Source organism: Magallana gigas, chromosome 3 (genome assembly GCF_963853765.1).
Source record: "Magallana gigas chromosome 3, xbMagGiga1.1, whole genome shotgun sequence".
NCBI lineage: Eukaryota > Metazoa > Mollusca > Bivalvia > Ostreida > Ostreidae > Magallana > Magallana gigas.
Genome location: NC_088855.1, coordinates 30,114,136 through 30,131,295, shown reverse-complemented (window position 1 = coordinate 30,131,295; position 17,160 = coordinate 30,114,136). Strand labels below are relative to the sequence as shown.

Genomic DNA, 17,160 nt, shown 5'->3' with positions numbered 1-17,160 from the left:
GTATACTAATAGTAAGATTTAGGGGGTGGGGAAGAAAAAGACTTGGCGAGATCTATAAGGTAACATTAGAAATGTCCTATCTCAGAAAATATGCCAAAATTTGTTTTTCGGAGGTAAATATCATTATTCTTTTCACTGAATGAAACCACATTTTAGTTAGAAATATTTAACATTAACATAATAATTGAGCACACGCCATCCATTATCACATAGTTTATGATTTTACCTTTTACTCTCGTTCATTAGACTGACGACAAAAAGCCCCCAACAGGCGCGTCTCTAACATTCCTCCTCGCTTCTCCGCTGGACCTTTGACTAACTGCTATGACATCGCATTAATTCATTCAGGAGCTTAATATCTTTGAATGTGGCTTCTCTTACTGAAATAGCCCCCCCCCTTTTCTCTCCTTCCCCTCCACCCACACTGAACATTTTACACCATAGTTACATTATGTCATGAATAGACAATTAGCTGAAAATGATCACACGTATAGTCATTTTAAGGTGTTTTCTCTCGTTAATTTTGTGCGTTTGCCTTATCATGCATAACGCCAATTGAACGCTTTGGGGTTAGGTGGTGTTCTGTCCGAACTGTAGAAAAGTTCGTAGAATTACGTAATGCAACAAAATACGCATAAATACATCTACTACTAGTGTTGCAAAATTGAAATAAAAAGCTTCTAGCAAAATATGTAAATTAGTGTTCTCTTGACATTGGGGGAGGAGGGGTGGTATTTATTAATTAGTCATTCACAAAGATGAGTAAATGGAAAAATGTTCCTGGTATTTTCATCAGTATGTATACACATTCAATAGGAGATTCAGTCATCACTCAGATTTTGTACAGAGGTGTGAGAACCATAGAAAATTTCTCCATAGACCTGTTGCCCCTTCCATTCTTCTTTGCCCTATCCTTTCTCCATCTCTTATGTAAATGACAATACAATCATCCTTAAAACAAGGCCCTGACATTGCACAGGAAACATTGCACAATGCCTTTGAATAGACTAAACAAATCAAACAACAGAAATCGGGGACAAGAAACAAAGTCCTATTGCTTCCAATTCATCAGATAATCAACACCTGACAACAAAAGACTGTTAACATTCATTCATTAACAGAAAGATGTCCTGTTTTACAACAAGTATCTTATCAATCTGAGGGTACCTGAAATTTGGCACCTTCTCTTACAGTATCTTGACGAGTTTTAGCCTGATTCCCATTTTCTATTGCAATAGATTAACCTCTTCTTTTCGTTGCACTGACATACAAACTAGTCACGATTTTCTGCAAAGAGAACAGGGAAAGAAAATGCCTGTGGGAAAGTAGTAACTCTCTCTTTATTCTTTAACTTCAATGAAAAGATGTGTAAATTGAGATCTTGCAAGAAAAACATGAATTTACGCTTTTAGGGAGGGGGGCTAAATAACTTGAACTGCATTATTTCTTTCAAATGTCTTTTTCTACTTTCATGTGCACGTAAATCGTTTTAATTATCAAATTGCGCACGAGGTGCCTCAATGAAAAAGTACCACCGTACCATGAAAATCATACACATCAGGCAGTTCAGGCGTTCCATATATTTTGTTAATTTTAAATCATATATATGTTATGCATTTTATCTTTTTATCTTCTATTCGGGGAAACAGAGCAGAGTATTCTGGTGCAAAATCATACATTTCAGGGCGTATAAAAATAACAAATTTAGAAGCACGTGTATTGAAATGCTCTCTATGACACAGATTCACCCCTGGATAAATCATACTTGGACCAAAATGGCATGCATACAATTTATAAAAACTCGAAAGACTCCACATGGATAATACATGTGCATTCTATCGGACAAATATTCAAAATACCTGGAAACCCAACACTTGATAAATCTACCATTATCCATTTTCATACACTGAATAGCTTTTCAACCAAAACTCATGTTAAGATAAAAACGAAATAACCCACCTTTCGAGGTGCAGTAGAGAGTATGTAGGTCATTTGTCAAATTCTGTTTTTTATATTCTCCATCTGTCACTAAAACCTACTGAATTATAGGACAGAGCTTTATTTTTGATGTTACGAATTACCAGTAAATGCATAAAGTTCATCAAAATTATTTCAGCGAATAAAAGCAAACTATCTTTTTTGCATGCTATGAATTTACGTAAAAACTTAATACTTTTATAGTTCATAGACATGTTCATGTGTATATGCATATACATGCACGCTGTGTGAAATTAACAACTTTATGCGTATCAAAAAATTTTGATTGTGCAATCAAAATTTTGAATTCAAAATTTTCGATAGTCACAACAAAGTAAATACAAGCAAAACTACATCCTTTCAAAGCAATGAGCTTTTTCATGCATCTGTGGACATAATTTTAAGAAATGGAGATTGCAATGAGATTGTCACGTGCACTGCAACCCCAGGACAAAAAAAAAACTAATCCATTTGGATGGAATTCATAAAAAATATATAATGAGAGTAAACAACCTCATCGTTATTTCAATTATTCAAGTGTAACAGAATTGTACCTAAAGGATAAGAATCTTAAAAGCCGAAAATTGTCTATACGTTTACATAGTAAGGATAATTTTCGGTGCATTTAGTGCAGATTTTCACGTGATATTTACATGGCTTTTCACAGTCTTCAACAAAAGAAGAGAAATAGTTTGAGTTTGCTGAGGATCCTTTTAATGTGGAAATTAGAAGAAAAAGTAGAAAAGTGCAAGGGGAATTTCGTAATTGTATGGGGGGAAAAACCTGTAAATGCTTGTTAAACCCTGGTATTTTGGAATCATAAAAACCTGCGCGATTACCATAATTATGTTTCACTTCGGGTTCCCGAATGCTGCATTTTGCATTTGCATTCAAGGCACACATCCGGGATTTTCTTCCATTATCTGCTTAATTTCCTTCAACACCAAATAACCATTCGGGGAACTATCTCGAAGTTTAAAGAGATGATGAAATGGTAAACAGTACTAAATCAGTTAAAACTAACTCTTATCAAATCTGCATATCTTTTTTATATGTGAAAAAAGTAACAAAGTTGTCCTTCATCGTTAGATATGCAATTTAACCAATTCGAAATTCGACAGGTTTGGTCTGAAATCTTTTTCTCGCAAGCAACACCTGGTAAGACAATGAATTGCATAGCCTGCAAAAACCTGCACTGGATCAATAACCGTGTCACATAATAAAGGTCGTCATAATTCCTGACATTTTTATTTAAATGTTTCTCAATATATATTTATTACACAATGGAACGTGAAGGTCCCATATCTTATTCCGATTGTGTGAATTTAACATCTAAGTAATCACAGAACATGTTCATTTGTATATCATTTATGCAAGCACTGTTCATGCATTCCATCAGTGAAAAATAAAATGAACAGTTGAAAACAAACGAAATTTTTTGCTTAAAAATGGAACGATGAAGGTTCCATCTCTTTGGGCAGAATGCCATGATTAAGGTTGAACAGTAAACCCTCAGCAGACTATCTTCATTTACAAAGATGCCATCATGAAAAAGAAGAAACACTAGCCACATAAGTTGATGTCGTAATGTTTATTTCTGTCAAACATCAAAGACAACAACAGGAAGTCGAGTTCTGATTTCCAGCGATTGGTGCTTATCAATTGTTACAGGCGAAAGAAACAGTTTATCATACAGACGACCTCAGTAGCTGGACACTTTGTTATGTTGTATCATTTACTTTTAGAGCCTGTAAAATTGATTCGTTTGAACCCAAGTGCTAAGCTATATGTCTGGCAACAGAGAAATTACATCGACCGTAATTTTTGTTTTCCAAAGCAGCAGGCTAATGACAGTATATGAACAAAACAATAGTTTTTTATATATTTGAAATGTTTTCTTTAATCTATTTTCCGTCTTTTTCCTCATAGCAGTATTACACAATGTACATTTTGTGTATTACCAAAAAAAAAAAATAAGATTACAAAAATACATCATATGTTAATGAAGTAAAATTGGTTATGGTCTGTTTATCTTAACAAGCTTTTATAACATCAACTAACCCAATTCTTTCTCAAGATAAATGCAAGACATAAAAAAAGTTAAACTTTTTTAAAAAACCATGCATCAATTCCTTCAAACCAGTTAAAAAATTGTTTATGTGCAATTTTTTCCTTGTTATTAAACTTCAAAACTTGAACGAAGTCCTGTTGAAAGGGTTCCAACTTGGGTGCAAAATTAATGATCTATGCACCAATCTTCATCCTTAACTAGTTACAGGGTCTTGACAGAAATTGGAAGACAGGAATGCAATTGGTTCAGGTCTTTTGTATCTGCACCCAAAGTCACCACAAAGTCAAATTGACTGCAGTCTACTGGCGGGGGGTTGGCTCCACACAATGCCTATACAACAATGGACGCCTCTTCCTTCCCTCCACTCCAATCTGCAATCATAGAGAGACGGTGATTACCTTCAATATTACATATGCGCATTTCAATGGTGTTGCATTTACAACATCATATTTCAAGGACAAAGCACACAAAGTCCTTCATCAAATATTTGCAATTGTGTCCTTTTTTTCAATTCTATTTCATTTTTTTCCTTCATTTTTTTTTCTTTTCTGAAAAAAAGGGGTGATTGTGATGATGATGCAGCAGATTGGTAATTGAAATGCAACTCTTAAATTTAGGAAACCCATTTTACTTGTAACAATGGAAGGTAGAATGAAAAATCTGAAATGTCCTGACATCAGACTTTATTCAAAAGAAGCTGATAGTACAATGTAATCCTAACCATAGAGAGGAACTATTTCCTCTCAAAAATACAGATTGTTTACAAGAAATCACCGCTGCCTCATTGAAATAGTTGAATGTTAAAATATAAATAACACCAGGATATTGATTTCATTTTCATGTGATATAATTTATGCAATATCTCTGCATTTCACAATCATTAAAACCACCCTGGGTGTTTCTTTCATCATTTCTTATTAAAATACTTCAGGGGGAATTAAAAAAAAAATATCGCTGCAGTATGCCTGTATTGCACAATATTGATTTGGCAATATCTTCAAATAGGGTGAAGTGGGTAGATGAAAGGTTTTAATTGGAAATCGTGAATACAACTCCTATCTAAGATTTCACAAGTGAAGAGAAATATCTGACTGATATCATGGATATTGCACAATGTCCATTATAAGAGATACACAGATATCACCTGGTTACTAAGTTAATCACAGTAGCTAAAATCAAAATAAGATATAAGTAGTAAAAGGTTTGAAAGTAGGTCACTTGTTTATAGGTATAGTCTTGATCTAAAGGATTGAATGAGGGTACAAACTGTTACATATATATGTCTATCAATTTTGGAAGCTTGACAGGGTATGACAGAAATTTTAAATCATTAAATAGAACCCGGGTTAATAAATATAAAGCCAGGTGTTTCGTTACCTTTCTCGCATATCTACTTTTCAAAAATTTTAACTTTAAGATAATCTACATGTATAAACATATCTTTCTAAAAATTATAAAAGTTAAGAGAAAATCTAATGCTTCTCATTTCTATCCTCAGAGAAAAAGGTGGGGTTAAAAACAGAGAGAGAGAGAGAGAGAGGAAGAGACAGAGAGATAGAGAGAGAGAGAGAGAAAGAGAGAGAGAGAGAGAGATGTTGAATACACATATTAAGCAAATTATCTATGTACATGTATACATGTATCTTCAATAGAGAAGATCCAATTACTTGAAATTCTTGCCTATTCTATCATTCAAAACAACAAAGTACAATTTGCCACACAAAATATCTACTAAGTATTCCATGTCTAAGGATGTCAGAATGTAAGTGTTGTTTTGCTTTTTCTTGTTTATTGCCGAGCACCTATCCATCAACTATCACAGCCCCTTCTGTTACATGACTAACATCACAGAGGACGGACTCTTCATCAATCTCTCTGTACAATGGTGTAACTAAGCCCGCACCGACATTCCTAACGAATCAATATCACAGTTAAATATTGAGATCAAAGTGCCCCCAATTCTGGAGTGATCGATTCCTAAGAAATACACACTGTTTACATTGCCTCGATTCCTTACAATGAGTTAATTTTACACAGGTATGATAGATCAACATTGTTAATATAAATAATGCAGAAGTGAATTTTAATTTTAGAACATTATATTGACACATAAAGGTGTACATTGCTTGCCCCATTGTTATGAACTACATCAGAATTTGTCATTGGAATCACTCCCTACTTTGATCTATTAGTAAATGTAAACAAAACGTTAATTTGTCAATTGTGGTTACAACTTGATTTTGAACAGCATGAAACATGTTACTGCTGGTCTAAGGGAAACAACTTGTAAAGCAAAGCCAATGAATGTGAAGCGTGAATCAAATTGAAAATGATTATGTACAACCGCCGGACAGAAAAACAGTCCATGCCCATCTCCACCAGAACTAAATACAAATGCTCTATAAATCAAATATTTCACTTTGCCTTTGTATGCTTTATATATATATCAGGTAAGCTAAATCCACCTCATACAATTACAGCAGCTAAAAGAATTAACATCAAATGCGGATTCTACATATACGTACTACATGTACAATGAACATGTGTGGCAGATATTTCACAAATTTCATATTCACAGAGTTGATCAAGTGAAGAATCCCAAGACATATTCGCATATCTTGTATTGACAACACTATGGCGCATATTTATATCAAATGAAAAAAGTTAATACATACATAGTATGACATAAGCAATTTATCATTGGATCTCCCCTCTAAATCTGACGACATTTATGAGTTTTATTTAATATGGAATATTACTTCAAACGGCCCTGTTTCATAGAAATGAGACATGTAAAAGTGACTATAAAATTTGTTTACATTAATTATCCATGCCACACAATGGTAATATTTATACTGGTTTTTCAACTTTTTGGTGTACTTGTTATAATTTCTGTTCTTACATTTTCTTTATCTCAAAATATCTTTTAATCTGTTTTCATCAATATTGATTGAACAACAGCTTTTGTGAGCTTCAATTTTGAGCTAATCCACAAAATGAAATAGTCATTGCAGTAAGAAATGCTATAGATAAACCTTTTGGTCAAAAACCATTTAAATTTGATTCCAATCAGGGCTGTCACAGCACTTTTTGGTACGGGGCGGGGCCCTCTCCATTGGGAAAATTATCGACATTTTTTCTCAAATTGAGAAAATTTAAGATACTTTAATATGTCATTAAATGACTTCTGAATTTAGTACAATCTGTTGTTCACTTCTTAATCAAAGTTTTACAGCTAGCTCACATGATGTTCTTAGGAACTAACCAAGAGTTTCAGAATTATGAAGAGGCCAAATTTTTTTAAAATTTTATTTATACATGTTGATTTAGATTTTTTATTTGAAATTTTATAGTGGTCAGGAAAATAAGACTTCATTTTTTTTCACATGATTGATACATGTTGATATGCATTTTTTTTTTAATCAAGGTATTAACCCACAGACAAAGATGAAAAAAAAACCCAAAATTTTTCAAAAATATTATTTAAAAAAAAGATAAAAATCAAATTTAGAAAATAGAACCAAATTTAGTCATGTGGAATTTTGATACTTTATTTCATAGATCAAATATTTGCAATATCTTATACGCAAAATTCTGTGTATGTTACTGACATCTTGTGTATTTACGGGTATTAGTAAAACCCTGTGACCCAATTACAGCTGTAATGCAGAAGTCCTGTTTACAAAGTCTAAATTATTTCATGATAATCTAAGCATTTACTTGGAAGGCTTATTATCTAATTACAAGATATCAACCAATGCTACTAGCTGTCATCACAATAATTTATAACCATTCTTTATAAATTTCTGAGCACTTTCAAATGCATCACTGGTAATGCCGTGCTGTATAACTGACCCAAAAGTTGGGCTTGTTATTCACCACAGGGGTTGAGTCCAGTTGTGAGAACCTTTTCATTAAAATAATCATCAGTGTCTTCTCAATTACCTGATCATAAGAGATAAAATTAAGCCAGTTTTAATCAATTACAGCAAATGTATTGAACAAAAAGCAAACAGCTTGCACTAATCTCCAAAGTTGGTAATAAGTAATGCAATTGGGAATTTTTATCCTAAAATTGGGAAAATCTGTGGCTTTTTGCAATTGGGAATGGGTCCGATATTCGGTTCAAATTTGAGGGGAGTAACGGCCCTGCCAATACACTATGTTCCGCATAATGAAGAATGTAGTTTATCAAAACCCTTGCAATTGGCTAGCAAAGATGAGAATACAATAACTTTTTATGTACAGTAAAACATGTTTATAGCGAACAAGCTCATACTGAATTGACGCTATATTACAGTAAAGAGAAATTCATTCACCATTACTTTATTACACGTTGTAAACTTGACAGATATAACGAATAACACTTATAACAAAGCAAAATAGCCCTTTCCTGGCACATCATTATAAGCACGTTTTACTGTATGCATATTTATGTCTTTCATCATCAGTATTTGTAAAATAGCTACATGTTGCATATTTATTTCCTTTACCTTTTTATTTATCAATCTGATGAATCACTGTCAATGATGTCTCTCAATCTGCTGAACTTTTCTCTCACTGGTGTGACCTTGACCTTTGGAGAATCATCTGACCTTGAAAATAAGCTGTTCACTCTTCTTTTCCCTCTACCTGAAAGTGCATTGAAAATTAGCACAACATCAAACTGATTGTAGAGTAAAAGAGAGGCAACTGTGGTTTCGTATTGACAACTTACACCACCTTACCTTCAGTTTTCAGTATATTGTGGGTGTCTAGTTCAGCTGCTTCCTTCATAAGTCTCACTTCCTCCACCTTTTTCATACTCGGTCTACCTATTGTGAATTAAATAAAACAAAAAAATGCAAGTGGCTCTCCAAAAAAAACCCACCCCAGGATTAAATGAATACCAGTAGAATATACTCCATACATGTTTACCTCCAATGGTGAAAAAGAGGTAGATTTACATTTCAAAAAAAGGTACATCTAGCAGTCTTTTTCGTGTAGATTTGAAAGTGCACATATATGTAGGTAGGGTCTCTGATTAGCAACTATATAAGGATATCAACTCAACTACAAAAGACTTTCAACGTTATCAACACATTTAAATTTTACATGCATTTATTATCAAACTGATCAAGCTTTTTTTCGAGGAAAAAATCTTTGTGTCCAGAGACTTTGAGAATTGCCATTGTTCTGTAAAATAGGTTAAGCTGCCAAATTTTAATAAATAATAGAAGTTAGAACTAAAAGTAAATTAAATATTGTTTTTCAATACATGCTTATCACAAATCATGCAGTGTTGCCACAGGAGCTAAAAATGCAAGTCAAGTTTACTTTTATGGCAAAGTTATTCTTATTTAGTCATTATTAGCCACAAGTGGAATAGCAAAGCTTTTTTTTTTGGTGGGAAGGATACTGACATGTTTTGCAACTAATGAAATTACTGGAAGGGACTTTTCTCATCTTTTCAATGTAAAACACATGCATAAAATCTTATCGTTTATCAGACTTAAAAAGGCGTCAGTATGCCTTCAAGTCAAGTATGCGATTCAAGTCACATGCAAATTTCAAACCCAATGAGATTTTCTGATCACAATGGCTTCCCTAAAAGATATATATTAAAACAACAATACAGATTTTGATAAAAGCGGTTACTTTTTTTAATAAATCATTAGGTGGGAGACAGGGTTACAAGCGGTAACTTCCTCATATTAAAAGCAGTAGACTTTTCATGTATGTATACATCTATTCAAGCAATTTTACAGGGAAAGAAAGTGTGGGAAATGAAGGCCCCTTTTGTGAATCATTAAATAAAATAAAATAAAGAACTTATTTAAGAGCCACAGAACTACCACCCTACATGTGCATGACTGTGTTTACTGGTGAAACAAAATCCCATATCCAGTTAACATTCTAAACCTTAACGAATTCAATAATCCGGGACATTATTCCTACCTTCCATGCCTGCCTCTCTGAGCAGCTGGTTAAGTTTGCTGATTTTCTGGTTGTCTGAGGAGCACCCAGCCAGGTGTCTGGCATTGGTGACCAGGATCCCCACTGCCCGACAAATCTTCCTCAGCTCCTTCACACGGGGACCCTCCTCCTCACTCCCGTCCCCAGAGCCCTTCCTCTCTTGGGATTTCTGTTTCATGTAATACATGTGAAAATAAGTTAGTGAAGTAAGACATTGTTCATATAATTAAAAAATAACAAACAATTAATGCACATGTAGTCTCCAAAACAATGATTTATCTTTTTTTCTAATTAATCATTTTTTCTTTTCAAACTTCATTGACATGTAAACAGTGTGCACATCATTTTATTGAAACTACAGACTGGAAAAAAAAGTACCTTTTGTAATGGTGAGGATGATTTCTTTTTCTTTTGAATAGGTGGAGAACTCTTTGTTGAGCCTTCACTCTCAGAGTCAGAGGTATCATGTGGGCTCTGAAAAAGAAGATTCTTATGCAAAGTAGCAGTGATAAAACACTAAGTACTGATCATTCTCCAATACATTATAATGAGGTTGTTTGCTTTTTGCTATAAACCCAAGAGCTGAGATTATAGAATTCTCATTGTCTTTTATTTAAAATCTAAGAGAGAGAGAGAGAGAGAGAGAGTTTTGATAAGTGCATCTGAAAAATGAATTTCATAGTTTATGTACCATCCTACACCATCCCCTCTTTTAAATTTCCATATGTTTCTCAATTTAGTCAATATTGCTCCAGATTGAAAAATCAAATGTTTTAATTATTTACATATGATATATGATGTATGTACATGATGTAGGTAACTTTATAAAAAGACAGGTATATTTCAATGCTCTGACTCTTTTTTCTCTTTGCACAAGGAATTTTTTTCCATTCAAAAATGGTCGACAAAAAAACATGAATTTAATTTTCATCCCATTTTATACCTGCAGTTTCTTTGGTGTTGACGGTGTTGGCTGCTCATCATCTTCATCTGAACTCTATCATAAAAGGTTAAAAGAAAGTTACACAAATCGGAGAAAAAAAAGACATTGAACTCTAATAAATGGTAAATAACTCAACTTTAACAGAAAAACAAGAATGTCTGTAACATAGAATTTATTAATAGATGAGACTAACAACTTCCCAAAGTGCCCAAAATTGCATAAGATACACTTTGTCTATAATATTAGCTCTTGGCCTACATGTACCGGTATGTGTAAAAAAAAAAATCTACAAAAAAAGTACCTCTTCTAGCTCCACTTTCTTTGACTTTTTACTATTGTAATTAGATGGAGACTTCTTTTTATTCACGGAAAGTGGCAAATCTTCCTCCGAGTCACTACCTGAATTAACAACAACATCATCCTCACTGTCATCATCACTTTTTACCACACTCGAACTCTTTTTCTTATTCACTGTACCATCAGTTATCACCTTAGTTTTATGGGATGCCTTTTTAGCCTTGTTTTGACTTTTTGGTTCTTTTTTCACTTTATCTTTAGCATTTTTAGCCTTTCTATTCACAGAAAGTGGCAAATCTTCCTCCGAATCACTACACGAATTGACATAAACATCATCATTATCTTCATCATTATCATCATCACCACTGTCATCACTTTTCACTTCTCTTGTCCTCTTTTTCTTGTTCTTCTTTTTATTCACATCCATCTTGGTTTCTTGTGATGATTTGTTGGCTTTGTTTTGACTTTTTGGTTCTTTTCTCACTTTTCCCTTGACTTTTTGGGCATTGCTTACATTTTTGGATTGCTTGGAGGAGGACAGAGTTCTTTCCCCTTTCTCACTATTCTGACTGGACGAAGACAATTTTCTGATCTCAGCTAAAGACAGACCTTCCTCCTCTGAACTTGATCCCTCTGTTATGCTAAAAACACTTCTCTCCTTCAATTCTTTCCCTTGCTGTGTTTTAGACGCTGCACTCTGTTTTCCCTTCACAGGTTTCCTTTTAACGTCTTTAGCTTTATCAGAACTTTCTTCCTCTCTGTTCTTTTCTTCATCTTCAGATTCATTTTCATCCTCACTTAAGATGGTCCTCTGTCTCTTTGTCTTAGGTTTACTTTCTTCCTCAGACTCTTCAGAGTCACTAGAAATGATCTGCTTTCTTTTCAGTGACTTTTTGGTTTTTGATGCTTTTTCATCATCAGATGAATCATCACACAAATCATCTGAATCCTTCAGCTCCTCTTCCTCCTCGACATCATCACTATCAGAACTAGAAAGACTGTATCGCTTTCTTTTCTTATTCTGTGCTCCTTTCTTTGTTGAATTGTTTCTCCTAGTACTCTTTCTAGATGATATCATATCTGATTCATCTTTAAAAGGTTCATATTCAGAATCACTCCCTGACAGATCCTTCTCCAAATCCTTTTTCTCAACACTGTAATCAGAATCGGAATCCGCCTCCACTTTAGGATCAGCTTCATAATCACTGTCTTCCTCCTCATCTTCTTCCTCTATCTTTTCATCATCATCTTCTTCTTCATCTCCAGAATCAAGCACAGCATTCACCACCTCATCAATACTCTTCTTTTTAACACTCACTGTTGACTTCTTCGCAGGGCTTTTCTTCTTTACTGGAGACCTCTTCTTCAGTGGTGAAACCTGTGGCATATATTCCTCTTCATCATCTTCTTCCTCTTCATCACTGGACTTCATCACAGCATCCACCACTTCATCCACTCTCAGCCGAGGGGACAGTGAGGTTCTTGCTTTCTTCTTCTTACTGGTCCTTTCAGGGGTAAATTTTTCTGTAAAAGTTTCAACACTTTTCACATTTACCATCAGTCTAATTTTTTCTTTCAAGAAAATGATTAAAATTTCGTGATTTGAACCATTTCCATGTTATCCTTTCTTGCCTCAATTGTAAGGAAGTCTTCATCATTTTCCATCCAGCTAAATGATTCATTACAATATTAAATTCAGAGTCAAAACATAAAGTTATGATTCCCCAAAAACTTGCTTATCAATGATAACTCTTCATCAAATTTTGAGATGACATTATAATCAGGATTTTTAAAATTTATATCCATACAAATGTATAACATACCATTTAAGCAACATGAAAAGTAGTTTTTGTAAAAGACTACTGAAATGCATCTTTCAGCATTAATATCAAAAATACTAATATTTGTATATAGGTTGAATTTGGGCAAGTAAATTATGGGAAGAAGCTAACAATGCTTAAAATCAATGCACTAGACCATGAGATACAGGATGATTAAACAAACAGATAGCAATATTCAATAATAGCTAATATTATATAATGGAGGAATCTATATGCAAGTTCACCCTCTACGTGGCAGCCAATAGGAAATATCTAGTTCTCTTACTAAAATTGCTTCTATCAAAATTTTTACATAGAGGAAACAATGACCTTTCTGTTTGAGTGGCTTTGGTTTTTTTGGAGATTTCACCAACTTTAATGGCGAGGCAAGAGACTCGGCATTTTCTTTATTTCCTCCATGCTGAAAAAAAAGAAACCAAATTAAGGAATTATAGATTATTATTGTAAGGTGAAAGGGTAAAGTGATTTAAGTATAACATACATGTATATTATCCAGATAAATTGATGGCTTGGATAGTATTAAAATATTTTCCTTTGATAAATTTCCAAAGTCGTCATTGAAATGTTGTGTTCTAATGAGCCAAAAAAAATAATGATTGAGTAAATGAAATTGAATGATGTTTTTTTTTTTTTTTTTATATCAAATGAAGCATGTACATGTGTTAGACTAAGTTTATCATGTTTATGTACTTTATAGAGTGTGAATGTTATCATAGCCTCATAGCAGGGTTGGAAATAAGAGCCCGCCCGACCGCCCGAGACGGTCTGTTTCTTAGGCGGGTGGGGGCGAAACTTCAAAAGACAGCCCGGCGGTCGGGCTACTTTTAATAGCCAGTTCCTAGTTTAAAACCGACAGTTTCTACATTTAAGTTATTTACCTCATTCACAAAAAGTACAGACAATGTCAGTTGTTAGGTTTCGTTGAGAATTAGGTAAGCTCTTCAAGTTGTAATCTATTCGCTCATTGGTCTGAATGATTGTTATAGCCAACCAGTGTTTGCAATACAATTTTGTTCGGCACTATTGCAATAGAAACAACATGGTAGATGATGCGCAAGTTTTTGAGTTTGTCGATTCCCAAAAAGTGTTCCTTGATTGACGCTAAGGGGAAAAAAGTATACAACCAAAACAAAAGACCCGATGTACAGTTCCGGGATGGAAAGTAGAATTTGAATGGCTGATAAGTTATGAAACACATGGGAAGCTCTATTGTAAACAATGTCGAGGGTGGATAGGTTGTACACCACTATTTTTTTTACGATATATTCTGACCAAAATTACGCAAATTTAGATGTGGGTAGTTGATTTTAAACAAACTTCTGGCAAAAGCTCCCTTTACAACTTTTAAAACAATAATTCATAAACGATTTAGTAGCAAATAAACACAAAGACACAAGAGTTTACTCGGAGACATCGAAGTTACTCATGTGGTTGAAAATCAAGTACAAGCATTTTCATCCCCTGTGCAAGTAATTGGCGTAAGAAAATCAAGTTACCTCGTATTTTTACAAAAGCGGAAAAATTATGCGTTTTAACCGTTTTTATCTCAGTGAAAATAAAGCCCTGTCACTGGCGGAAAACCCCTCAAAACAAATTATTTTGCTTTGACCATATTTTGAACCTACAGAAAAACAGTGTTGTGAGACCAAAACACAATTAGCAGTTAAAAGGAGTGCATCTGACCGAATAAATAAATTTTTATCACATTTATTTACAGTTTTTTTAATTTAATCCCTTTCAATATTTGATATCATATTATTGTCAATCTTTGAAATTGTTTAGAAAGTTCATGATTATGACATTGTTAGCTGGCTTCTAAAAGAGGGTTTATAATTATATATACATGTAAATGAATAGTTTAATTTTTTAAGCATGTTAAACTTAATAATAAGCATTCTTTGGGTTATGTTTAGATATGGTTTCAAATACTTGTAAACGTTAAAGATTTCGAGGGGCCTGTGTTACAGATGTAAATATTAAGCTTTATGTATAGTTCATTCATAATAATGAACATTTTTATCAGGACTGGCAGATTTTGGGCAGGGCCAGTAACTTTTTAAAGTAGCCAGCCCTCTGGCTGGCTGCTATTTTTGGTGAATTTCCAACCCTGCTCATAGGGATGTTTTCTCTGTGAGGTTGTTCAAGTAGCTATACTTTAAGATTATAAAATTTACTTAAATGTCAATGAAAAGTGAAAACCAAAAAAGGCATAAATAATTAAAAGCTTGGGTGATTATTCTGGGAAATTTACATACATAGATTCCATTTTTTACATGGGACTTTTTATAAAATTTTGGTATGCCTTTATAGAAGAGTATTAGAGACCATCATAACTGCTTTGATCCAGAGTTGAGACACAGTGAAATTTTAAATGACGCATTTGATGACTTAATTAATTAAAACATATTACATTAACTCACAGAGTTGATATCAGTTAGGATATTCTTCAAGGCTTGATTCAGAGCATTCTTCTCTTCAGGAGTTATTTCCCTTCCCACTTTATTTTTGTATGCTTCCTTGATCTTTCCTTTTGTCAACGAACTAAAATAAACAAAGATAAAATAAATGAATAAAATATAAATAAATTATATACAAAACTTATTAATTTTCTTAATCAATAAAAAATTATAACATTCATGTATACTGGTGTCTCATAATAAACTATTACCTTTTGTTTTACATTTGAGACGCTAAACTGAATATTTTAAAAATGTAACACAGGTGTCACATTTCGTCTTCCTTTTTGCTGTTTGTCATTTTAAAGTTTCCAACTAGGAAAGATTTATTATTTTTCACCGTGATAAGCTTACACACCAAAGTTCAAAAAATAAATTATTGAACTGATTTTTTCTTTGATTTTATTAAAGCATATCAAAGTTGTATACCTTAAATCTGAAGTTTTCACCAGTTTTCTCACAAACTCTTCCATCTTGGATTGTCCCGCGTACCTCCAATTACAAAAGAGTTCGAGAGTTTTCCCGCAGTATATTAGACAAGTCGATCAAAATTTGGATTATTTAAATAATTGAGGTCGTATATACGTGACACTTGTCGATATTAAAGTAGATAAAAGTACATTATAATCAAAATACTTTCCCCGGTTTAAAATTTAACAACATTCGATCAAAAAATATGTTTAAAATTTTTTGGTTAAAACAGAGACGTATTAATTAACTGTCTCTGTTATTTATTATATTTATTTATCTAAGTTATTATTTAACTCATTAACATAGTTATTATTTATAACTGTTATTTATGTCTCTGGTTAAAATAATAAAACCTCCAGCCGGATTCGAACTCATTAATACCAATCTGACTAAGCACAGACCTCTATAGATATATAGCGTATAATTATATAAGTAGAGGTCTGTGCTTTAGTCAGAATGATTTACACTAACAGATTCATAGTTAACACTCATACCCATTTTGCTCGGCAATTATAGGTAATTTTAAAATTAATTGGGAAGGAAAACATTTATAAAAATATTATCGATTATATTGTTCATAGAATCGGTAGAACGTCACAATATGGAGCTGTGCCACACGGTCCTGAAAGCCAGATGTGACAGTGCCAAGGTAGCCATTTACATTAAATACATCGTCATTCTGGATTTTTAACCAGTGTATGATGGGCGGATTCAGAATAGAGGGGTGTTCTGATGATCCTCAATGGCAAACTAATTAAAATTTACATAATAAAATTACCAACATTAGATTCGCCCCCTCCCAAATCCCTTGAATATAAGTACATGTAACACTTAGGTCGGTTTTACTCTCTAGAAATAAAATGAATCCTCTATAGCTCTGAGAGAGAGAGAGAGAGAGAGAGAGAGAGAGAGAGAGAGAGAGAGTATTTCAATGATAATACATCATCTTGCTTACAATAGTGTAAAATATAATTCCCGTGATTTAAAAGGCACATACAGGGTAACAGAAATAGTTCATTAAATATGAACATATATAATGAATACTAGTAATGGTGAACTGTTCTGATTGTATTGATTTGTAATTAACCTGGTAGTCGTCTTGTCTTAGTACTAAAGTTTTCAATAACTAATTATTGAAAGTGTCATTAT

The 17,160-nt window shown here is 33.3% G+C and overlaps 1 protein-coding gene across 2 annotated transcripts; it reads right to left on the bottom strand.

Moving 5' to 3' along the window:
• Positions 1–3,549: 3,549 nt before the first annotated feature.
• On the bottom strand, positions 3,550–16,083 carry LOC105326179 (DNA ligase 1). Of its 2 annotated transcripts, XM_034480595.2 has the most exons (10): positions 15,970–16,083; positions 15,505–15,625; positions 13,394–13,484; positions 11,248–12,767; positions 10,947–11,000; positions 10,382–10,477; positions 9,986–10,172; positions 8,776–8,862; positions 8,542–8,680; positions 3,550–4,419 (listed from the first exon to the last, which is right to left on the bottom strand). In XM_034480595.2, the coding sequence occupies exons 1-9, from the start codon at positions 16,011–16,013 to the stop codon at positions 8,553–8,555; spliced, it is 2,328 nt and encodes a 775-aa protein (XP_034336486.2). In that variant the 5' UTR covers positions 16,014–16,083; the 3' UTR covers positions 3,550–4,419; positions 8,542–8,552. The 2 variants fall into 2 exon arrangements, with proteins under 2 accessions (XP_034336486.2, XP_034336487.2); XM_034480596.2 differs by lacking the exons at positions 3,550–4,419; positions 8,542–8,680; positions 8,776–8,862 and adding an exon at positions 8,901–9,634.
• Positions 16,084–17,160: the final 1,077 nt, after the last annotated feature.